This window comes from Anarrhichthys ocellatus, unplaced genomic scaffold, assembly GCF_004355925.1.
Source record: "Anarrhichthys ocellatus isolate YVR2014 unplaced genomic scaffold, GSC_Weel_1.0 scaffold29, whole genome shotgun sequence".
Classification (NCBI taxonomy): Eukaryota; Metazoa; Chordata; class Actinopteri; order Perciformes; family Anarhichadidae; genus Anarrhichthys; species Anarrhichthys ocellatus.
Genome location: NW_022280059.1, coordinates 4200589 through 4224442, shown reverse-complemented (window position 1 = coordinate 4224442; position 23854 = coordinate 4200589). Strand labels below are relative to the sequence as shown.

The following is a 23854-nucleotide window of genomic DNA, read 5'->3' as shown; positions in this document are numbered from 1 at the left end:
ATCCCACTGGGGGGTCTCCCATTTATATATTTGGGTCAACAAGAAACTCATTCAAAAAAAAATTTTGTACATTATTAAATGTTCCTGTATGCATAACACAATAGTTGAGTACTGGCCTTCTTCCAACTGTCAACATTAGCTATTGCTAATGTTGACAGTTGGCTACTTTTTACAACAGGGACATGACTTATGTTTTACCTTTTTTTCCTGTATAAAAGGTACATTTTCTGGCAACTTGGCATGGAAGACTGTAAAGTTTACAAGCTGTCCAGACATTTTACAGTATGCACATCTGCTATCCTCAGAATATGTGTTATTTCTTGGGGCAGACCATCTGCACATAAACGTCCACACCTTTTCAGTTTCCACTCTTGGCTCTATGGGTTTGGAGAAACTTGTCTTTTCTTGCAGAGATAATTGCTGTTTGATATTGACTCTGCATCCGGGAAAATGTTTTGGTGGGTGGGGGCTGTAAGTCATAAGAACGCTTGTACAGCACTCGTGTATTTACAGTCTTGGTTCTAAAGGTATGATTATGAGCTGTTTTAAAGATGGGCGGGTCCCGTGTGTGTGCAGCATATCCTGGATGGGGATAAATCAAGGGGGAACACACTAACCCTGTCATTATGTCTCACCTGGATTTTCATTCATTCTGATACAAACAGATGTCCAAAATACTTGAGAGGTGCTAAACAGCAGCCATAACACACTCAAACTCAAAAATGTGAATGTTTCTCACAGTTGTCAACAATTAAAGTTGTAGATTTTTCTGTATTGAGTATGGAGCTTCTTTTGTATACTTTTGCTGAAGGAGAGAGATTTGTAGAGCACACAGTGGGCAGAGAAACATTTGCCAGGGCTCAATTGAATCTCACCATTAGAGAAGCCACTCAGCGCTGTGGGAATGTCATGCAAAGTTCAAGTGGAATCAAGCAGTCAGTGGGAGTGTAACAGTCCCCTTAGGGATGCCCGTGTCTCTCTTTGTGCCTCTTATTTTATAGTATTGTATGCCTTTGTTATTTTAGCATATTGCACAATAAATTGACAGACATAATGATTATAAGTAAGGCTCTCTAATTTCTGACCTACGTTTTATTTTTTTAATTTCTAAAAAGGAGACCATGTGGTTAAGCAACAATTAATGACAATACTAGTAAAATGTATGTAATAACTATATTAAATCAGTTAAATGCATTGTTTTTTAATAAATGAAAGTTTACACACCTTACATCATTTTACATAATAGGCAGGTTTAAATCTGGATCATCTCCACTTACATCCAGGTAACCTTAGATGTGCTGTGTGCCGTAGAATGGTGCTGCTGGCCGGGCTGATGGAGCCAGGGGTTTACCTTTCAGCTAATGGGCCGTAGCTCTTTGAAGCTCGTCGTCTGCTTCACAAACCTTATCTGATTTCTGGACTAGTACAACAGGGCCCAAGTTCCTGGCTGCCAACCTAGCAGATCCGATTACCCCTCCTGTTGGGGACCCAGTGCAGGCAGCCACAACCATCTTTGTTTGGTTTCTCTGTGGGGAGAAATTCTGGCAGCTGCAAGCCTCTTGATGCAGCACTCATTGTCCTGACTGTGCTCTCAGGACAGATTAAAGCATAAAAGTTTTCTGTCCTTTGCTTGCTCCTAGATGAAATATTATTCCAACCACAGAGATGGCTCCTCTGAGAACCACAAATCCCAAGGCTTTGCCTAAAAAGACTATTTCCCTTTTAGAACGTGTCTTATCTTGTTAATGTAGAGCTGTTACTGGCAAAGCAGACAACCTCAAAATATACAATATCATCTGAGACTCAGATTACTTTGAAGAATAATTATACAGTGCAAAATAATAAGCATACTTTTCTTGATATGTAATTGTGCCTTGCAGCACTGTTGGCAGTGAATCTATTTTTTTGCCCTTGTATATTGGTTTTATTAGATAACATAATCATCATGCAGTTACAACAGTACGGATATGTTTTTGTTCAAAGCACTTATCACCCAGTTCTACTTCCCCGCCCTCCCTTTTACCTCGTACTGTGTGATGAGAAACAGCTAAGTATCATTTTGTAGGTGCAGAGTTCCATTGTCATGGAAACCACAACTCTGCCCATGGCTATCGTCATTCACTTAATTTATTCATTATTTGGTCACAGTTGTTTTCGAAAGCACAGGGTTTTCAGTGTTCAGTGGCGGCTTGTTCCCATTAGTTATCCTAAAATAATTTTTTTGTGTTTTTTTGATCAATTATGAGAATGTATGTATTTTGTAAGAAGGTAAAAACTGCTTCCTTGGATTGGTTTCAGCTTGTGGCCACTCAGGTTATTTCTGTATTGTTCTAATCGACTACGACTGACTCCCTGCAGTTTGAATTCATAAATAAGTCTCTTTGTAATGGCACTGCACCACATATACAGAGTGCCAGGTCATTTAGCAACCATTTTACAAACAGCATGACATGAGAGAAAACAGACTCCGAACGGGTTAAATAGAATAATAGTGGGTGAGTTTGGCTACAGAGGAATCTCAGCTCATAGAAACACTAATTGCAGTCAGGCAGGCCTGGGCTGGCACATTGAGCTCTACATCCCCCAGACCTCCTGTCAGGCCTCCTGTCTGCCTCTGAGACCCATCACTATCAAAGTCAACTTCACCACCAGGCTCATCCACAACAAAACCAGGAAATTCTGCCTTCAGGTTGCTTTTTGTTGTTTAGGAGTGAATACAAATTTAGAAATCCCCCCCAAAGTAATTTCCCCCTGGGGATGACTAAAGTTTATATCTATCTATCTATCTATCTAAACGTCATTCCAGGAAGTTAGAAAGTGTTGTTTAAGGGCGACAATTACAGTGTTGACTACCTGCTGGTGTTTCAATGGAAACGTTCATGCAATTTCTCCTGTAATCAGAGGCAGGTTATGCTAGCTATTACAGATTCAACTCAACAATTACAGCAGGCATTCAAGTATCCTGTTGTGAAAAAGCTAAAAGATGATTATGGATTTCATCCTCCTGTGTGCTTTTCCTCATCTCCTTCATCCCTTCATCTGTTGTTCTTCCCAGCTCCCATCTTCTACTTTGGCAACACAGACTACCACGTGGATGAGAGTGATGGCTTTGTGGAGGTGCAGGTATGGAGGACGGGGACTGATCTCTCCAAAGGAGGAACCGTCACAGTGCGCTCCAGAAAGACAGATCCTGTCTCAGCCGAGGGTACGTGTCCCTGCGAGGCGCCTTTCTCTGACAGCTTTAGCTAGTTAGTGCTTAGAGAAATGCAAGCCACAGAAAACAGTAGACTTAAGTCATCGCCCTGTCACTCTTTTGTTTCCTGAGCTCAAGAGTCAATGGTGATATTAAAGCTGGATATGTTGGGTGGATGACCTGTGGAATGTAAACATTGTTTTAGGTCAGGGGGAGAGAAGTTAGGACTTTTTTCTGTTGGGCCCTTGCCTTGAGGGCATCTGATATATAATCGCTTTGGATTCTAAGACTGGTCACTATGTCCATAAGCCTTTCCTACAGCCTCTATTATGTCCTCTCCCCAGGCAGTCTTCTCCCCCTTGCACAGATTCTCAACATCTCTGCCCTTGCCTGCGTTATATCCATAAACATTACTAGGATCTAATCATATGCAGCATGGTAGATATGCAAGCTCACACTTATGCACATAACTGGGTCATAAGTGCATGAGAAAAGCCTGCGGGCAAAGGGTGAGCTCTCAATACTCAGACTCTTCAAAGAATGGCAAATGAATAACCTGTTTGCACTCGGGGAGATATCCAGTTTCTTGCAGATCTCCTTTAATCACGCAATGAACTCCAATTGTTCATGCCTATCGAATACGAGATAGAAAGCGTCATTTTGTCAGCTCACAGGGTATATCCTTTCATCTCACTCGCTGCCTGACATCCACAAATGAATTATGAAGTAACATGAGAACTGCTGTTAGAATAAGATCAAGTGCTGTAGTCCATTTGTGTTATCTTCACTATATCCCATAAGCGCTATATTCTTTGAAACATTCCTGACCTATATTGTGTTGTGGAGCAGCTGGTGTGGATTACGTAGGGATCAGTCGGAATCTGGACTTCGCACCGGGGGTCACCATGCAGACGTTTCGTGTGACCATCCTGGATGACCTGGGCCAGCCGCTGCTGGAGGGGCTAGAGAAGTTTGAACTGGTTCTCCGGATGCCTATGAATGGGATCCTTGGGGAGCCGAGTAAGGCTACCATCCTCATCAATGATTCCATTTCAGACTGTGAGTGACAATCTTGGTTGTAATTAAAACTTATTCAAATGGTTGTACTTAGTAATGTATGATGTTTTTACTGTATTTCTGATAATGATTTATGGGTGTGGTAATGTTGTTCCAGTGCCAAAGGTGCAGTTCCGTGATGCTGTGTATGTGGGCAATGAGAACTCAGGGCAGATCTCAACTACTGTTTACCGTAGTGGAGATATCAGCTACAAGTCCACAGTTCGCTGTTACAGCCGGCAGGGGACAGCCCAGGTCATGATGGACTTCAATGAGAGGCCCAACACAGATGGTTCCCTCATCACCTTCTTACCAGGTGACGTAATAAAACCTAGCACACATGCCTTTCCATGGTTTGTGTTAGTTTACTTTTAAAAACAATTAAAAGGACATATGCAGTCGCTCAATATCTTTTCCATTTTTTCAGGAGAGATTGAAAAACCTTGTGTACTGGTACTAGTTGATGACACAGAACATGAGGAAGAAGAAGAGCTCCGACTTGTGTTGGGAAGCCCCAAGAGTGAATCTCCATTTGGAGCATCTATTGGAGGGCAGAATGAAACACTCGTCAAGATAAAAGACGAGGCAGACAGTAAGAATGCTTTGTTTTGTTGTTACATGTTGTTCCTTAGAATGAGTTCTGTTTAAATGCCGCCATGTGCAGAATATTTAACATTGTTTAAATCATCCCAATGGCATGTTTTAGTCTGTGTGTTACTATTTGCCCAGATCTGAGTCTTTTATGATATTACCACCTGGGAAAAAAATTCAGTAAGTTGCACACATGGGCTTTAATATGTGGTATGCTGTAATGTTAGTCACAGTTTACTACCATGATTGAAACTATATTTCATGCTTTCTCAGAGGCAATTATTAGGTTTGGAGAGACCAAATTTAGTGTGAATGAACCAAAGGAGAGTGGCCAGGTGTCTGTGGTAAAGATCCCAGTGCTGCGTGTTGGGGACACCTCCAAGGTCTCTGTTGTCCGAGTTCACACCAAGGACGGATCTGCTACGTCTGGGGAGGACTACCATCCCATATCTGAGGGTAAATAACACCGCAAGGCACTTTTATCAGAACAGAATTTATTTGAAATTTGCTATGAAAACATTTTTCAAATCTCTACTTTGTCTGCAGAAATTGTGTTCAAAGAGGGTGACACACAGCACTATGTGGAGGTGGAAATTTTATATGACAGTGTCAGAGAAATGAGGGAGGCATTCACTGTCCACCTGAAGCCTGATGAGAACATGGTGGCAGAGACAAAGGTGAAAATCAAGCTTAATGAACATGATTTAACTGTCAAGTGTGTGGCTACCTTCTCCATTAACATCCTCTTAATTACCCTTGCGTGTCGTGTCAATCAACAGATGAGCAAAGCTATAATCTACATCGAGGAGACCAACAGCATGGCGGATGTGACCTTCCCCTCGGTGCCCAGAGTGGTTTCTCTGTTGCATTACGATGACGTCGACCGGACTAGTGACTCTCCTCCTGTAGCCGGATACCCTGTCATTTGTGTCACTGTATGTCCCAACTGCAATGAATACTTTGTGGCATACTTTTCAGTCATTTACTCTGCTAATGATTCTCTTAGCAAGACTCTCTGTCAGTACAGTAACAGGTACATACTGTTAATGAGGTAGTATCTAGCAGATGTGCACACTTCGCTCAATTATCAGCTACCTTGAAGGCTCATCAGGAGTATACAGAATTACTTTGGCTGCTGCAGTGGTTTTGGGTGCTTTACCCAAGCATTTCTTCTCTCCCTTTTCCAGGCCTGTAACCCCAAGTACCCAGACTATGACAAGACAGGCTCCATCTGTGTGAGCGAGAACATCAACAACACCCTAACTCGTTATCGTTGGCTCGTTAGCGCCCCCACCAGCCCCGATGGCGTCACAAGCTCTATGAGGGAAGTAGACTTTGACACCTTCTTCACCTCCTCCAAGCTCATCACTCTGGATTCAGTCTACTTCCAGGCTGGTTCCAGGGTCCAGTGTGCCGCAAGGGGCGTGAACTCTAACGGGGATGAGGGTCTGGAGCTCAGTAGCCCCATAGTGTCCATCAGCATGGACGAGGGTGAGTGCAGCTCATTCTCTAGCTTGAAATGTTTAGTCTCTCTCATGGAAATGGCTCAATGCGATAAGCAGCTGCCCGCTGCATTTTGCCCTCCCACTCCAGTACTTGCTGTCCTTGCTCGGACAGAAAACTGAAACATAAAAGAATTTCCTGTGGAGGATTGGTAGGAAAACAAAACGTTTGATGTTTGTTTGTGTATTGCTTGGTTACAGGAATGTGCCAGCCTCGTGTTGCAGGCACAGTTGGGGCCGAGCCCTTCTCTGCCAAGCTGCGGTACACTGGAACAGAAGACACAGACCACCCCAACCTCATCAAACTAACTGTCACCATGCCCCACATTGATGGTAAGAACAGCAGATTGCATGTATAATATAATTTTCATCAGTAAGAATATCAACCGGATGCAGGTTGTTTCAACCAGTCTTTAAATTACAAGCTACTTTAGTTAGTTTTCCCTACTTTGTGAATCTAACATTGATATGCTTCCACTCTCTGACTGCTATATGTGTATCCTCTCTCAGGTATGTTACCTGTAGTGTCCACCCGAGCCCTGTCCAACTTTGAGCTCACGCTGAGCCCAGACGGTACCCGTGTTGGCAACCATCGCTGCTCCAATTTGTTGGATTACGCTGAGGTCAAGACTCGCTACGGCTTCATTACTGAAGCCACCAAAAATCCAGAAGTGATTGGCGAGACGTCGTCTTACCAATACAGCACTTCCCTTAGGGGATCCAGTACACTACGATTCTACAGAAACCTCAACTTGGAAGCTTGTTTGTGGGAATTCACCAGCTACTATGACATGTCTGAGCTGCTCAGTGACTGTGGAGGCACCATTGGGACTGATGGACAGGTAAAGCAGCCCCACCTTTGAGCTTCAGCTCACCTCTGACCCTTTTTGTCATCCCTAGACATGAGGAGCAAGGAGTCGATTCAATAAAGCAGCAGACCCCCTTGAGGATAGGAATGTGGACATAGCAATTACTGGTCTGTTCTGTCCATTTAAATTTTTAAATCCTCCTGGATTTTCAATCATAAGTAATCATTTCAAGGCATATTAAAACTCTGTTTGCCTGTTCGGTTTTCCCTTAAAGATCCTAAAGTAAATACCAGCCTGTAGAAGTCATCCATTATTGTCTAGAGACCCGTGTTAACCTTTATAGTAATGACTAACCTGACACTCTGCTCCCTTCAACTCCTGGTAAGACCGGTTATTTATCTTCTTAAAGTGACAAGTCAATAGCCAGCAACCTCGTAAAAATCTGTGTTCATCTGTATTGCTATGTGTGCAATGTGCTCTTTGTAGCAGCAGCTGTTGTGGAGCTGGAAGGAGGAAATATTAAACCCCTCTTTGTTCTCCTGGCATACATGCATCGCAGCCCTCAACCTTTGCATTCACCTTGGAAACATACAGTTAGTTGGCTTGCAGTTAATTAAGGTAGAGTGTTGATAAAGAAAGGCTGTAACAGTGCATGAGGCACATCATGATTAAAACCTCCTCCACACTCCCTACTGAGGATTATTAATTAAATCCCTACAGCACTCGCAAATATATTTAGGTATCTTGGTTAGTTTTTTTAATGGGGGTTTCTCATTTCACATTGCTTCAGGTTTATTTAGTAACAAAGGCATCACCCATGGTGATAACAGCCAAAGTGGAACTTTGTTGCCTGCAGCCACATGATGTAAACGAGAACGTGGCAGTAATAAACCTGTTTTGACAAGTAAGAAGACTGCCGTCAGTAATACAAACTTCACCTTAAGGTCAAATAAATGCACACACTTTGCATTAAATGGTGAGAACTAATTAAATGGATTTTTTTCTGAAGAAAACACGTATAGCAATGCAACCTCTGTTCTTGTGCCTGTCGTCTCTCCATCAAGTGGCATAGTGGCATACATTCAGGTCTTGTACGGCACCGTATGTAGATGTTGTTGCTATGGTTACTGAACAGAGCAAACGACGGTATGTAGATGCATAAACCGAGGCGTCGCCAGTTCTGTTTCGAGATATGTAAGGCAGGATCAATGGGAAAAGAATCTGCCTTTATTTGTCGGTGCCCTGTGACCCGATTGCTCCTCTAAGTGGGTAGGCAGTCTGAGCACAGGCTGTGCAGGCCGGGGGCAGTGTCATGTCACAGTGTAGGGCTTAGTGCCCAGCTTAACAAGACCATAGGAATCTATTAAGGCCCAGCAGGATGTGTCACATTGGCCATTCTGCAAATCATGGGCGTGAGCTTTCAGCGCCCAGAGGCGTAGGCACGTTTCCACATGAACACAGAGCCAGTGCAGGCAGGTACCTCTCACAGGTCAGAGGAAAGTGCAGATACCAGAGAGTGCTCCCTCTGAGGACTTTCACCACTTGGAATCCTTTGACCATTTTAGGACAGCTCTTTTACAGGGGGAATTTTGGAGTAATCCAATACCTCCAACAAATGTAAATGCAGTGCATTCTGTTTTTTATGTTAACCAATAACAGCAATACATAATGTTAAAAGCAATATAAATGTTTTAAATTGATTTAGTTGAAAATATACAAATTGCAGTATTTCATCTGTAATGGTTAAGCGTCCATGACCACTTAGAGAATACATTCAATTACAGCCATAAAACATCAAGTGAATTGACTGATAGCTACTTGAAGTTAATGTTACAGCCTTGATTTCTCAGAAGAGTATGATTTGAGTTCCTTAATACATGCATTGCCATGTCTGATCAATCTGTGGACTGTCTGAAGCACTATTCAGAGCAGAACTTGTTTAAATCAGCCATATTGGTAAAATAGTGTTCATCGTCTCCAGAGGTATTGTACATGCACTTTATTCAGGGTGTTTTGATGCTTTCCTCCTGATACCTCTACAACAGGAATATATTAATCTTTGAATTATGATTTAAATGATTTGCTCTTACACAACATGTTGGTTTTCACTGCAGGTGTTGAATCTGGTCCAGTCCTATGTTACCCTACGAGTACCGCTCCATGTGTCCTATGTCTTCCATTCCCCTGTGGGAGCAGGAGGATGGCAGCACTTTGATTTACAGTCAGAGCTGAGGCTCACTTTTGTTTACGACACTGCCATCTTATGGAGGGATGGTATAGGTAGCCCACCGGAGGCTGAACTACAAGGTAAGACTTGATCAGTAGTATGCGATATAAAAATTGAGGACTACTTAAAATATGTCATAAGATGGGATTGCAAATAAGTGGCCAAATTACAATTGAGGTCTGTGATTGTCCTTGTAGGTGCCCTGTACCCAACCAGCATGCGTATAAATGGCCAGGGACGACTAGTAGTTAACTTCCGCACCGAAGCACGATTCAGAGGCTTGTTTGTGTTTGCACATCCAGGTACAGTATGTCATATAGAAGAGTACATTCGTTTTTAACAGTATACATTGGATGTGATATATGATGCTGCTTTATAGTTTAAATTAAACTTCATTTCAAGCTAAACTACCATCTGTTTTTATATCATTCATGATTAGTTAAAATTGATATTACAGTATTTGCCTCATTTAGTCTTTTTTATTTTTCAAAGTATTTCAATTGTCCACTGAGCATGCTACAAATACTTTAATTAATGTATTTTTCCATCAGCTTCACCACTGACCTCCATGGTCATGTGTCCCGACCACTCTGGTTTGACCTTTAACCTCAGTCTTGTGAGGAATGAGCCAACCTACAACCAGCCCATCCAGCAGTGGACATATGTGTCTGATTTTGCTGTGAGTAAACATTTTGCTCTCCAGTTTAATTGTTTTCACACCTCATTCTTACTGTAAACATATTTTCCCTTCTCAGGTGCGCGACTATTCTGGCACATACACAGTGAAGCTGATCCCCTGCACGTCCCCTCCCAGCCTGGAGTACACCATCCCTCCTGTCTGCAATCCCAGAGAGCCGCTTACCTTCGACATGGACATCCGCTTTCAGCAGGTGACCTCACCTTGTCTAAAATCAAACTGGAAAAAATGTAAAGGTTTATTGAGTGAGAAAGATTTGTCAGCAAAAAACATGACTTGCATTAAAATAGCACCTTCCTAGTCTTCAGCTTAGTCAGTTCTAGTTTAAAGCCTAGTCACAAATGCATTTTGAGAGCCACTGTGAGAGCAGGAGACCTGGTTAAAAGAGGAAATTGTAACAAAAGAATGCTCTAAAAGGACACTGGAATGTATGCTTCACAAGAGAATAACCCTGTCCACAATGTTTGCCCTACTCAAAAGTCCCCGTTAAACAAGACCACACAATCCAACCAAAATGTCAGAGGAACAAAATGTCCTCCCTTCTAGACGCCAATATATAACTCAGGAAAAGAAACGAATTTAAAAAACAAACAAAGTGAATTTACGGGATGTTGTATTGGGGATTGGCTGCTCTGGCCTTGACTCTGCTCAATAGTTATGGTAGTAGAATCACACTGATTTCCTTGTTGACTTCAGATCGATGAGAAACAGCCATAAAAGGGGACTAAATGTCCCCCTCTAGACTGAAGGCTGCCTGGCTCCTATATATTACTCCTCCACCTACCACAAAAAAAACATTTCCTGTCTCGCCACCCCAAACAATTCTCTTCCCTTTGTTCCCCAGGCCATGCCCCCTTAAACCTGTGATTCTGGGGAAATTGATCCCATGACAGGTGTGATCTACATGCATGGCAAACCAGATAAAGCATGGGCCTATGGATCTTTGTGAAAGTTAAATCAAGATTCATTACTTCCTGTAAGCCAAACATCTTGGCTCCTATTCAGTCATTTATTTTCTTGCCTCAATTTGTTATCCCATCTCTTGAGATCTCTAAGAGAAAACTACCTCCTGGTTCAGGCCATCTAATCAAGTACTCATAAAAACTCTTCTCACTTACACTGACAGGAACAAATCTCCAATCAACATCTCCCGTTTAATCCATTTAGCTGCACCTGCAGTGCTGAGTCCAGCTCCTGATGCTGATGCCAACGTGTAACCACCCACAGCATCAACACACCATCTCCACTGATAGTAGCAAAGCTGGCCAAATTTATTCATCGCTTTTTCCATAAAATGCCAGAAATAAAGATAAAACCCCATCAAAATTCAAATTAGATGTCTTATTATATGAAATAGAATAACATATGTACCGTACAGAAATGGTGTGATTACTAGGATAAACATTTTTTTAAATCTTGTGTCTATATTTGTTGACTTTGCTTTGCTTTGGTTTGTGCGTGTTTGTCTATCTTCTATGTGTTTGTAGGTTAGCGACCCTGTGGCTGCTGAGTTCAGTCTGAACACGCAGATGATCTTACTTTCTAAGCGGACGCTCTGGCTCTCAGATGGCTCCATGGGTTTCGGACAGGAGACCGACACTGCCTTCTCACAAGGTAAGGCAATAACATGCAGTCATAAAATACATACTGTTCATGAAAGTTTGTGGATTAAAAAAGCCGTAAACAAACAGGGCTTCATAGTTAATGAAATTGTATGGATGGCGGTAAATGTATTTCATTACCTAGCTCCTTGGACTTCTACAGATCATTCTACAGATCAAAAGTAAATCCCTGTGTGATGAGTATTTCTGTTGATTTAGCAGAAATGTTCCCCATTATTCCCTGTCCCAACCCGACCGCATACAATTTAAATGGAAATGAGGCCTCGATTTAGTATAATTTTGACCACTTTCATGTCTTCTCCCAAAACTTATTACAAGAGCCTGGGTTTGATTTTTCTAAACAACATCTTGAAAGTTTTTGAAACGTCCTTGAAGCTGCTGTCCAAGTGAGCATGGGAAGCGGAAGCGGCTCATTAAGGGGAAAGAAACCCACAACACTCTTGTTGCCAAGAATGATTTGCTGGTGTTTTAATGTTTTTCTCACTACTGTTTTCTGAGCAAAATAAAATCATTTGAGAAATCTTCATCAGTGTATATATTACAAACTTTCAACTAAACCATCAATGTTATGTGTTTTGCAGTGATTAAAACTGTATTTCTCTTCCCTCAGGGGATACGATTTACGGAAGAGTAATGGTGGATCCAGTGCAGAACTTGGGCGACTCCTTTATCTGTAGCATAGAGAAAGTGTTCCTGTGTACTGGCGCTGATGGCTATGTCCCTAAATACAACCCCACCAACTTTGAGTTTGGCTGTTTGGCTGATGCTCCATCACTACTCTACAGATTCAAGATAATTGTAAGTAACAAAGGTACATCTCGTCATGTGCTTTGTGTCCATTCAAACCTAAATATTCCTCCCTGTGTCATCCTCTCACTTCAGGACAAGGCCCAGCCAGAGACCCAGGCCCGGTCATTTGGCAATGTAGCTTTCGATGCCTTCCTGGCAGTGGATGACCCCGGCGCTTTAACTCTAGTGAGACAACCTGCGTCAGATGGTTTCAGAATTGATTCCTCAGCTCTCTTCCAGGTCAGTGTAATTGCCGAGTAAAGAAACACATTCAGCACACACCCTCGAATAGTCCACATTCTCATATTTAACCAATCTGTGATGCACGCTAGAGGTTATTTTGTGCTGGAATTTACATTTTTGTGTTGCCACTTATTTCAGCCTGGAATGTAGCTCTCAGAGAACTGGTGTGAACTTGTGGCATTCTGCTGAGTGCAAGTGGAAAGAGCAGATGAAAATAATGTGCACTGTATAAGAATCACAGAAAGTGACCTTCAAAGATGTTCTTTTTCTTCTTAACAAGGCGAGAGAAAAGAGACTCACTGACGTGGACACATTATTGCGAGTGAGCAGTCCCCTCACCGTGTGGGCTGGCCTCTATATAGCCTCTGATCACAGGATCATATGTGACTCAGACCCTCTTTCATCAAGAGTCCAGATTGCTTCGTCTGGTTGGCGAGTCTGTATTTCTTGGCTCGTTATAGAGAAAAAGTCAGTATCAGTATGTCTACAGCCAATGGCTAAAATCGTTTCTGTTTTTCAACTCTATGGTACAGTAACTGCACTGGCCCCACAGTATGTTTGAGGTGGCATCATGTTTGGCCAGATATACACTAATATAAAAAAAATACCACAACGAACATGCGCCCATGAAGGGAAGCAATATCTACAGGTATATTTTTTTTGAATGAGTATGCTTTCTCCAGGTATCTGCAGGGAGAGAGTGGTTCATTCACACCATCTACACTGTTCGTTCTCGTGAAAATGCTAACCGTGGCATAGGGAAGAGAAGCCTGGAGTACCACGTGATGAGCCAGCACCCAAACGTTCAGCATCGCACCAGAAGATCGGCCAACGGAGCGCCAGACGTAATAGAGGAGATCGGTCACAGTAACAATCGTGGCACCAACATCCTTCACATCGCACTGGACCGCAGCAGCCAGCAGAGGACGAGCCCAGAGAGGGAGATCTTCACCAAAGGGATCATCCCTCGTGAGCTCAACAAGAGAGACAACAGTGATGACAGACTAGTGTTGATCATTGGTATCTTTGTCGGGCTGCTCCTTACGGTGCTCGTCATCATTGTGGTGGTGCTACTGGTCCGGTCCAAGCGAGAGAAGAAAGATGTACCCAGGACCTCCAGCAGCGCAGAACCCATGATGACACAAGCCCTCAGTGACAGCTCAGAGGTCTAACAAACAGACTGATGATTGAGAGTTTTAGTTGATATTTTTTTGTTTTGCAAGTGCCTCACATTTAGATAAAAATTGAAGATTGTGTGTGAAGTAGCACAAACTACAAGAGCTTTGATTCTTTTCAGAAATCTACTTGAAATAATGCACCACTTCCACGGCTGGAGAGTAATCCGGACACTAACTTGGCGAAGGACTTTGTAAGCAGCTGTTTCAAGGCATTAGTCAAGTTGTCAGCACTCACTTCATGATTTGTTTTTGATGCCACTTGATCCAAAAAAGGTGTTATTATGTTTCCAAAGGTGCTACAAAATATGCCTCCTAACTTGAATGGTATCTGGTGTTTTTACTGAGTAGGTCAAGAGAAGGTAGATATTTTGCATACTGTAGTAGTTGTTACCAACAGGCTTTGTTTCTTTGATTTGCTGCATCAAGACACTGCCCATAGTTCTTGCTCTCTCTGGGGAAACCCGTCTGTTCTTATAGAGAACGGTTTGTCCTTAGATTCAGTACGTGCCTAAGAAATCACAGAATTCTGAGGTGTTGTGATGTATGTTACAGTATATTTTGTCCTGTGTGATCAGTAAGACATCCAGTGTTGTATTGTGCTCATGTTTTGGCATGCATTCATTTTTGTATTTTAAAACCTAAAAAAGTCGAAACGCTGATTTGAATGGAATTATGACAAATGCGTCACATCTACTGTATTTCCATTAGTTTGTGTTTTACAGTGAGTGTATCCCATGAAAAACTGTATTTATCAATGGCCAATTGTTGTTGTTGAATTCCCTCTAATATTTAGTTGTTGAAACACTGTATGATTTTAAGATTATGATTATTGACATGGCACTAGCGATAAGTGAAACTGTTAGAGTCTGTAGTATTGAATTGGCTTTCGAGACAGCTGGTCTGCAATGTTCAGTGTACTATAGCTGAGGTTCCACACTATTTCAGGAACTATTTTCCCTCTTGGCACAATAGGTATGCTACATTTTTAAGAGTTAACAACAGCAGCTAAGTAGAGATAGCTGGGACTCCACGGTCCTCTCACAGCAGGACGAGGTGTTCTGTGCTTTTTTTTTTAAACCTTGAAATATTGTCCAATAAGTTTAGCAGATATCACTTAAAGGGAATGAAATGTTTTAGCCTCAATCAACATAATTATTGTCAAAACTGCTGTCTTCTCCCTGACTCATTAGTTTTAAATGTATTTATTTATTTTGCAATGCTTGTCATTTTGTGCTGACACAATCATTTCAACTCCCTTTTTATTTTTTGCGTTGAACCTATCTTTTTTAAACTATATAACTGTTTGTTATTGGGATTTCAATATACAGTACATTGTGCACATAAGATAAACAGTTTTGACATTTTTGATTTTCAGATCCATGCACAGATTGCCATAAAATCTGATTACCTCATGAATCGTGTAACATTTACTTCAAAGTCATTACCAGTTTCTTTTGCAATTTTATTTTTTAAATTGAAAACAATTCTATGCAACCTGTGATATCATGAATACCTTCATGAAATGTTTACCCCAAGTATGATTTTTTTTTTTCAATGCACAATTTGCTTGCTTATCTAGGTTTGACACTGTATCAATAATGTGGTTCTTTTATTCCACTCTAATACTTTGGGTGCATTTTGAGCTTTTTTTATACACATGTATGTATATACATATGTATTACCTATAAATATACCATTTGGATGTTTTGGGAATGGTTATTGTTAAAAAATGCATACTGTATGTGCTGTAAGTATTTGTAACATAGACCAGAAGCACAGCGTGGTCTGCAAATAAATAATTTTTCAAGATATTGTATGTTTTTGTTGAAACATTTTTTAGCTTGAAGCCGTTATTGGACAGTATCGCAGAGAATGCCTTTGAACAAATATAGCAGATATTTACTGGTCTCCAACCGGTACTTAAATAAGTCTGACTAAAAATGCTCAAAATGCAACCATTGCCATGTATATAAAACTATAAATATACCTATTGATCCAATTGAGCATCAGTCCCTTTTCTGTCCAGATGTAATTCAGAAGGACTACTGAGGAGAGATGGTCATACTTTTACTCTAAGCTACTACAAACTATTCAGAGGTTGCTCTCATTATTCATTTCCGGTTTATGAAATCTAAATTTCATTACCACCACTCAGTGATTAAGTTCAATGTGCACATTTAGACAGATTCAATACCCCTCAGTGCAAGTCAAGCACAATGATTAGTAGGTAAACAACAACTCAGTAAAACATGTGCTTTTATTACCAGTGCATATTCATAGAGAAATCAAAATGTGTATATTGGTGTGACACAGCGTAGTGTAAAATGCTTCAGACACATCTGAAAAAGGTGAACCGTTGACTCTTTAGAGATGTCTGGGCTCCTGTTTGGCAGTCAAACAACAGATCAGGTGCATGAAAAACAGAAGCTTCCTGGTTGTTTAACTGGTGAAATCAGGTCATATCCTGTAGCGCCGGAAATCCCTGTGAATGTTGGTGTTTGGGTGTTTAGCACAGTGCTGTGGGTTATTATGTCCAACCAGGAAGTTGCCTTTTTCCTGCTCCTGGTCTCGCTTCTGCTGTGGCACTAGGTTTTCTAATGACATTACACAAAATTAACACTAGGGAGAGCAAGAGCGGCAACAGCTCTACTGGTACATGTTTTTCACTTGGGCTTGGTCATGGCTTGATGTCGTGCAGGCAGAAACTCAGATCTAACAGTGTTTTGTCAGATAGCTTACAACAGTACCATAGTTGAGTGGATTCCAAAGCAGGGATGAGTTTGCTATCAAATGTCATCTATTAAACTATCATTTAAATATTTTGTAACTGTTTCCTAAAGCCAAAAAGAAAAAAAAACACTTTAAAACAGAATTCATATTCCATCCCGGTCATTTTTGTGGTCTTGGATCTAGACTTGATTTGCACAAATTTACAGTTTTCTCACAAAGTCTCCATTAAAAGCTACCACTATAAAAAAAAACAACAACAATGTATCGAGTTGTTCCATTGACATGCTGATCAAATTTGGATGGATTTCCTGAGATATGTAGTCTTTCCGGTTTGTAACTGTTGAATAAAGCTCTTTAATTGTTAAAGGCAAAACAATCACTCTATGATCCCATATCTTTAGCCATTCATTTTTGAACAGAAAAACGTAGAAAACTTTTTTTCTTTGAAGACATCCCAAACAAAGATGGGTTTATGGCTTTGAAAAATAGCTGCTCGTGTGCACAAACACTGATCAAACCGTTCCTGATGTGGTGGTGGTGGGGGGGGGGGGGGGCACTGAATTCTGTTTTAAGGTGAAATTTATTTTTAAATGAAAGTAATAAAGTGTGAATCTCTAAAGAAAAAAAAAAGCACATCAATTTAGAAAAATAATTTGTAAATGCTGTGCTAGTGTATAAAATAAAATAAATTAGCTTTTTTCTTAATTAATTTTTTTCTTTTTAAAACAACAGATATATTAACAAAAAGGATTATTGTGCTGCTTACATTAGCAATAAATATGACACTCTTCTTTTATAAGCATGTGCCTGGTACGTTCAAAAAGCACACTTTATAACAGCTGCCTTACACACATTAACGTTAAAATCCTGGAATCCTTAACTGCTGCTCTCTGAATAGCCAAAAGGCTGTGTGATTCAAAATCATAGCACATACATACGGAGTGATCTAATATACACAATATACATTTATGTATATACAGTACATACAGCAAATCAATGCACAGATGGTGATGACATGTTTTTTATGCAAGATGTCAATAATTGAGAAATTTTACATTTCATTGCTGGGGAAGCGTAGCGTCGTTCATTTCACTGTAAGCATTAACTAGTTTGTGAGAAAAGCAACCAATGGGTACACTGTGTTGTTGCCTAGGCATTAAGATTAAATAAAACTTCATGCATTTGGACAAGTTATGGCTCATTAAATACTTCAATCTATATCCTACCCTGTCCGGTCTCACAAAAAGTGTGGTTGAATAATACCATCAACAGCGTACAACACACAAAAATGTATTTTGAACATTCTCTAAAACCAGTCCATAGCTTTAAGTCCATTACTTGTCCCAAGGATGCTACATTATCCAACTTTACAACAACCTTCAATACACATCATAGGGAGGGTAAACTCAGGATCAGACACCTAATTATATCCGGGAGATCATGTGATGTGCACATCAAAAGGCTGTATTGGATTGCACCCTGGGGAAAACATTGGTTGTGTCGTTGTCAGTGCTTGCAGTGACGAAGATGGCTGTCTCAGGTATCTACTGCAGGTAGCGGTAGACCTTGAAACAGTGGTTCCCAGAGTCCGCCACCGCCACATGACCATCAGATGTGAGGGCCAGACCCTGAGGGCCGTAGAGGGGGTCCGCTGATGTGTTGATGTAGGATAGGAAGGACCCTGAGCTGTCGAACACCTGGTTTGTCACACAGCACAGAGGAAAGGTTAAGTGATGTACTTAAAAGTTTGCTCCCTGCATTCAACGTGATGTAGTTTTCTCAAGCTAACCTGGATCCGACTGTTGCCCCAATCAGCGACAATGATATTTCCGTTGGCATCCACAGCGACGCCTGTTGGAGCGTTGAACTGGCCGTTCCCCTCTCCATGGGAGCCAAATTTAAACAGGAACTCCCCATCTGCATTGTACACCTGCAAGAGAGATTAAACAAGGAAGAGAATGGAAAAATGACATTCTGATGTCACACAAAATACAAATATGTTAACCAGGATAAAGGGTACATTGCTAAAATGATCTAAAACAACACAGCAGCTGATGAAACAGAGTGATTATAAATTCCATGCTTGTTTATTTCAATTGTTTTATATGCATCCCACTAGCAACGCTATTGTGGAAGAATAAGAGTAGAACAAAAAATGGATGACTATTTACAAGTAACCCAGCACTTCATTTAGATTACTGAACTTGAAAGATTACTGAATTTGAAAAAAAAAAAAAAAAAAAAAAAAAGTATGGAGTAAAGAAACTGGCGGAGAGGTTTGCTGTAGCTTTAGCAAGTTAAGTTCATTAAAATACAGACATTTTTCCTGCAAACCATTTATCCGCAATACTTCCAATGCAGGTTAACTACAATAAAGAATGTACACTCATACTTGCAACACGCCATACCTTGACTGAATGGTTATGAAAGTCTGTTACCACAATTTCATTTTTGTTATTTACGGCCACAAAGTGAGGACCTGGAAGCAGCAGAGGAGACAGAGAGAGAAAGAGAGGAAGGATGAATCATCCCGTTTTACAACACACGAGAGGAAGTTCCACACTATTTATGGACGACAGGACACAAAGGACACAAAGGCACGCTGAGAGTTGACGTGGGACAATACGTGAGACACGACAGAGCTGATGCATCGACATATAACAAGAACATAGATTTATTGTCGTAGTTGACATTCACGGGGAATTAATTACTTACTGAAAACAGGGCCAGATTTACTAAGCTTTTGTTCCAGTGCAATGTTTGCACCACTTTTTTCTAAAAGAAAAGAAAAGGTCCATGTGAGATATTAAAATGAGAATGGGTGAGTTTCAACTGAAATACTGCTGTCCGTGCAACAACTGAAGCTAAATGAATGAGGAATTCCAGTAATGCAAGCAAATCCTATGAACAGACCTTTTTGTTTCGACAGGCAAAGACAGGAAGACAACCGTTACATCGTTTTTATGCATTAGGGTGCATAACTAACATTTGCCTCTTTACAGCTGTGTCTTGTACTATGATGATCGGCTGCATGTTTACAGTACAAGATCAATGCAATAATAAACTAATCATTACATCTGCGTAGATGTCTATAATTAAACAAGCAGCCATACATGCTTACATTAGTTAGACTCTAAATAAAGGGTGCATAGAAACATGCTGATCACTTAATAAATCAGATTTGTACAAATCAACATTCCTGTAAAGCATGAAACATAAATGAAATCCGTAAATCTGGCCCGACCTCATGCCCTGACACATTAAGCATCATTCATTGTGTATCCAGTCTTCCTGTAAGAGACATTATTAATGAAATGATCATTATTACCTGGACTAAGTATTCCACAGTACCTGCAAAGTGTCTGTCTGATGTTCCTCTGGCGCCGAACTTTGTCACCAGCTTCCCGTTTGATTGGAAGATGAAGACACAGCAGGCCTTATTATCAACCGTGATGATATGTCCATTCTTATCCACAGCCACACCTTTGGGTCCCATCAATCTCCCGGCTCCGATTTTGCTCTGTGACAACCAGAGGGAGCCTTTAGTCGTTCAAAGAAACATTTGGAATTTGTGCGGTGAAAACATTTTTCTTGGCTGTGATCGCTCACCTTGAACTTGCCATCCGAGGAGAAGATGCTGATCCATCTGTTGTCGTAATCGGCGACAATTATGTCACCGTTCACGTCCACTGTGACCCCCGTGGGCCTCTGCAGCTGCCCTGGTGAACGACCTCTGACCCCAAACCGCATCTTAAACTGGCCATCATTTGAGAACACCTAGAAGAAAAAGAGAAAATTAATTTACACCAATACCGAAACAACTAAATAATTCATTACATTTATATTTCAGCTCAAGAGAATGACACTGACCTGTATACACTGGTTGTTGCTGTCTGCCACCACAATCCGTCCATTACTGGAGGTGGAGATGCCTTGTAGGTTAGTGAATTCTCCTTTATCTCGCCCTCTTGTTCCTATCACATCAACAAGACATCAGACTGCTTCAGCACTATGCGCGTGTAAAAATAATGCACTTGGATGATCTCTTAAAATGTTTAGCATCTACCGGCCATTTTAACAGTTTGAACAGACAGAGGAAACAATGGTGTGCCGCATAAGAGGTCTAACACTGCATACTCAGCATCATCAGGTACTCAAATTATCCAGCGATATGACTCAGTGTGCGCTCTAGCGAAAAACATCATACAGTCAGCAGTTACCAGAATTAACAGCGGCTCTAGCCAGTTATTCACCCACCCACTCTGTAGATCAGCTCATCCTCTATTGGGTTTTCCTTTTTCTTGGTGGTGCTGTACATGCTGGAGGGTCTGCGCACAGCCTTCTGTCTAACATGACCTCCTCCTCCACTCGGAGACTTCACTCTTCTCTTCACGTCGTCTGGTGACTGCAGGACGTCTGACGGCTTGACGGCACGCAAGCGGAACGGACTCCCCCTCACAGGTTGCTCGTACAGCAGCAAAGAGAAGGTGAATTCTCCCTCTGAGCGGATGGTGTATCCGACCTCATAGGTTCCGTTCTTGTTGTCCGCCACCTCAGCTTCAGTGCACACTGCATCTGCAGAGATAATCTCTGCCCTCAGAGCAGCATTACCCGTCTTCACTAGTTCTCCATCCTTGTCTTTAGTAGTGACTGTGACAGTGGTGTGCTGGCCGACCAGTGCATGGCGCAGACCTTCGCCGGTGGCAACGCTAGTATGGCCGACAGTCCCTGTTGTGATCAGGACTCCCAGGTTCTGAATGGACCGCCTCAGTCCGTCCGTCTCTACCTGGCATTCCAGATGTCCATTTTCATGGGGTTGCTCGGGAAAGGTGTGTCGCGCCAGGGCACTGACCCGCTCACCCATCTGCTTCTGGACCAATAGGACCTCAGTGGCGCTGCCATGGCTCAGGGCCTGCTCTGTGAAGTTACAGCTGCTCTGAATGTTCTCTTTGCCCTGAAGCAAAGAGGTCAGCTGGGCTTGAAGCACCTAAGAATGTCCAAAGAGACAGAGGCAGACAGTCAGTGGCGCTTGTACTAAAACGTGCAACATTACTAAAACAAACAAAAACAGAAAGACCTCAGACCTTCTGCTTAGTGCTGCAGATGTTTTCCACCTCAGTGATAAGAGCGGTCTTGCGTTGGTGTAAGGCCTTCTCCAGCTCGTCAAAAGTGTTACTGATTTCAGTCACTGCCTCATTTTTCCGCTCTGTAAGCTGCTTGGAGATCTCGTTCACAAGCTCAATGGCAGCCGTCAGCTGAGGTAGTCTGCCAGACGAAAGCAAAGTTGATGAACACACAATAAAACTTTCAAATTAGCATTTTTTAAACTTCACATAGTTCATTATGGATCGAAGCACTGAAAATCCAACCTGTTGCGCACAGCATCCAGCTGATTCTTTAGCGCTGACTTGTGCTGTTCCAGCACATCCCTCAGAGGAACAGTCACATGTTCCCTGTGTTCTCCTTCTGTACACTCCAGACACATGGCGGTTTCACATGACTCGCAGTAAAACTCCATCACCTGCAGGTGGTGCAGTGGAGCACAAGACAACTGAACATCCTATATTTCTACTGGCAAATATGCTTAAGAATTCAAACACTTGTAAAAAAAAATCATATACAGATCACATGTAACAGTCCACAGTGTTGTCATGAACTTCTGACAATAATTTCTGACATATCTGACCTACTATATAACACCCCCGGCCCATTCGTTTGCTTACCTTGCCCTCATGGTTGGGGCATGAGAGGGGCTGACAGGCTGTAGCTGCACTGGCGGACTCAAGAACATTACAGGCCTCAGGTCGGCTGCACTCTGGGTCTCGCTGTAACACCTCCATTAGGTTTGTGATGAAGAAATTGTTCTGCAGGGCTGCCACACCCTTCTCTGGCAAGATAGAGGTCTGTCTGCATACTGGACAGGACAGCGTCAAAGACTGGGGAGGGATGTAGTTCTGTAGGCATCTACGGAGAGACAAGCCGTTAAAGACATTAATTAGAGGACTAAAGCGGCAATTCAGCACCTGTTCCAGGGTCAACATGGTGTAAAAAAGCAAGATGTTTTTTAGACTTGCTCAGGAGACAATAAGATTCTCGTCCTAACAGTTTTGGCTGGGCACAACAGAGAGCACCACATTATTGAAATAACTGTAATCTGTCCCATGTGGGAGCAACAAAGCTGTGGAAATCAGGGCTTGCTGCCAACAAAGCTGTTCTTGTCTGTTATATTGTGGCCAAGCTGAGTGATTGGTGCCTCACATCATGCAGAAGCCATAAAGATGAGAGAATATTTGGTAGAAGTGGTGTGATTTTGGGTCATTACACATTACACAGCATCCCACTTAAATAACTTACTGCAGGCAGAGGGAATATGACAAAAATACAAACATATTTTCTAATGTTCTCTTATTCTGGATTATGCAAAATATCTAAAGAATAAATATTATTGTGCATCTCGTGCTAAAATCTGTCTCATCTTTGAATTTTTCTTTAAAATGTTTTACCACTGTTGTTAGATTTTCATTATGTGTGTTTCTCTTTATGTCCCATTGTGCTACTGTTTATCTTTCTACTGCCATATTAATCTTACAGCACTATTTAACTTTGAACTGCGTTGAATGAAAGCAGCTGTACAAAGGAAGTTTGATTGATTGGATCAGAGCTTACTTCTCACAGAAGGTGTGCAGGCAGGGCAGGACCTTGGGGTTGTGATAATGGTCCAAACAAATGCTGCAGACCAGGAACTGCTTGTCTATCTGCCTGACCACAGGGCTGGTGCTGCCGGTCTCACGCTTAGCCATAGTGACGGACATTCAAAGGGGGCACAGCGACCGCTTAACCTGCACACACACAGGGGGGAAGGAACGGGAGAAAGGTCACGAAAGCCTCGAGGAAACATTTTTGCTTACCCTCAGCATGAGCAAAGGAAGAAATGAGTCATAACTCTGTTAACAGATCAAGACGTCTTCCAGAAACTGTATCTACTGGCATTCTATGCACCCTTAAATTAACTGTGTCAGGAGGATGAGAGTCTTTTTTCCCCAAACAACCGCACAGCCAGAGGTTGTATGACTTTACAAATGAAAACCCTGATAAGTTAATGCAGTGGAGGAAAAATGAACACATGATGATTAACACCGCAGGGCAGAACTCTCAGACGGGACGACTATGCAGTCCAGGAGCCAACGTGTCTGTGTTTACAGTGATGTTAGAAGAGT

The 23854-nt window shown here is 41.8% G+C and overlaps 2 protein-coding genes across 4 annotated transcripts in view; one reads left to right on the top strand and one right to left on the bottom strand.

The window, feature by feature from the left end:
- frem2b (FRAS1 related extracellular matrix 2b) overlaps positions 1 to 16123 on the top strand; it is a 50385-nt gene extending 34262 nt beyond the window's left edge. The window contains exons 7-24 of the mRNA XM_031863763.1: positions 3056 to 3205; positions 4043 to 4252; positions 4368 to 4565; positions 4677 to 4841; positions 5114 to 5296; positions 5387 to 5517; positions 5620 to 5775; positions 6028 to 6331; positions 6544 to 6675; positions 6853 to 7184; positions 9266 to 9458; positions 9576 to 9680; positions 9930 to 10057; positions 10134 to 10268; positions 11563 to 11689; positions 12308 to 12495; positions 12580 to 12726; positions 13413 to 16123. Coding sequence (XP_031719623.1) covers positions 3056 to 3205; positions 4043 to 4252; positions 4368 to 4565; positions 4677 to 4841; positions 5114 to 5296; positions 5387 to 5517; positions 5620 to 5775; positions 6028 to 6331; positions 6544 to 6675; positions 6853 to 7184; positions 9266 to 9458; positions 9576 to 9680; positions 9930 to 10057; positions 10134 to 10268; positions 11563 to 11689; positions 12308 to 12495; positions 12580 to 12726; positions 13413 to 13901 — 3473 coding nt within the window. The 3' untranslated portion in view covers positions 13902 to 16123. The remainder of the gene's footprint in view (positions 1 to 3055; positions 3206 to 4042; positions 4253 to 4367; positions 4566 to 4676; positions 4842 to 5113; positions 5297 to 5386; positions 5518 to 5619; positions 5776 to 6027; positions 6332 to 6543; positions 6676 to 6852; positions 7185 to 9265; positions 9459 to 9575; positions 9681 to 9929; positions 10058 to 10133; positions 10269 to 11562; positions 11690 to 12307; positions 12496 to 12579; positions 12727 to 13412) is intronic.
- Positions 16124 to 17612: 1489 nt separating this feature from the next.
- LOC116392385 (tripartite motif-containing protein 3-like) overlaps positions 17613 to 23854 on the bottom strand; it is a 14717-nt gene continuing 8475 nt past the window's right edge. For 2 of the 3 annotated variants that reach the window (XM_031863790.1, XM_031863791.1), the window contains exons 2-13: positions 23304 to 23476; positions 22361 to 22601; positions 22007 to 22158; positions 21722 to 21902; positions 20895 to 21624; positions 20508 to 20611; positions 20247 to 20414; positions 19989 to 20157; positions 19353 to 19412; positions 19046 to 19116; positions 18427 to 18567; positions 17613 to 18334 (exon numbers count right to left, since the gene is read on the bottom strand). In XM_031863790.1, coding sequence (XP_031719650.1) covers positions 18182 to 18334; positions 18427 to 18567; positions 19046 to 19116; positions 19353 to 19412; positions 19989 to 20157; positions 20247 to 20414; positions 20508 to 20611; positions 20895 to 21624; positions 21722 to 21902; positions 22007 to 22158; positions 22361 to 22601; positions 23304 to 23449 — 2316 coding nt within the window. In that variant the 5' untranslated portion in view covers positions 23450 to 23476 and the 3' untranslated portion in view covers positions 17613 to 18181. The remainder of the gene's footprint in view (positions 18335 to 18426; positions 18568 to 19045; positions 19117 to 19352; positions 19413 to 19988; positions 20158 to 20246; positions 20415 to 20507; positions 20612 to 20894; positions 21625 to 21721; positions 21903 to 22006; positions 22159 to 22360; positions 22602 to 23303; positions 23477 to 23854) is intronic. The other variant, XM_031863792.1, reaches the window with a different exon arrangement.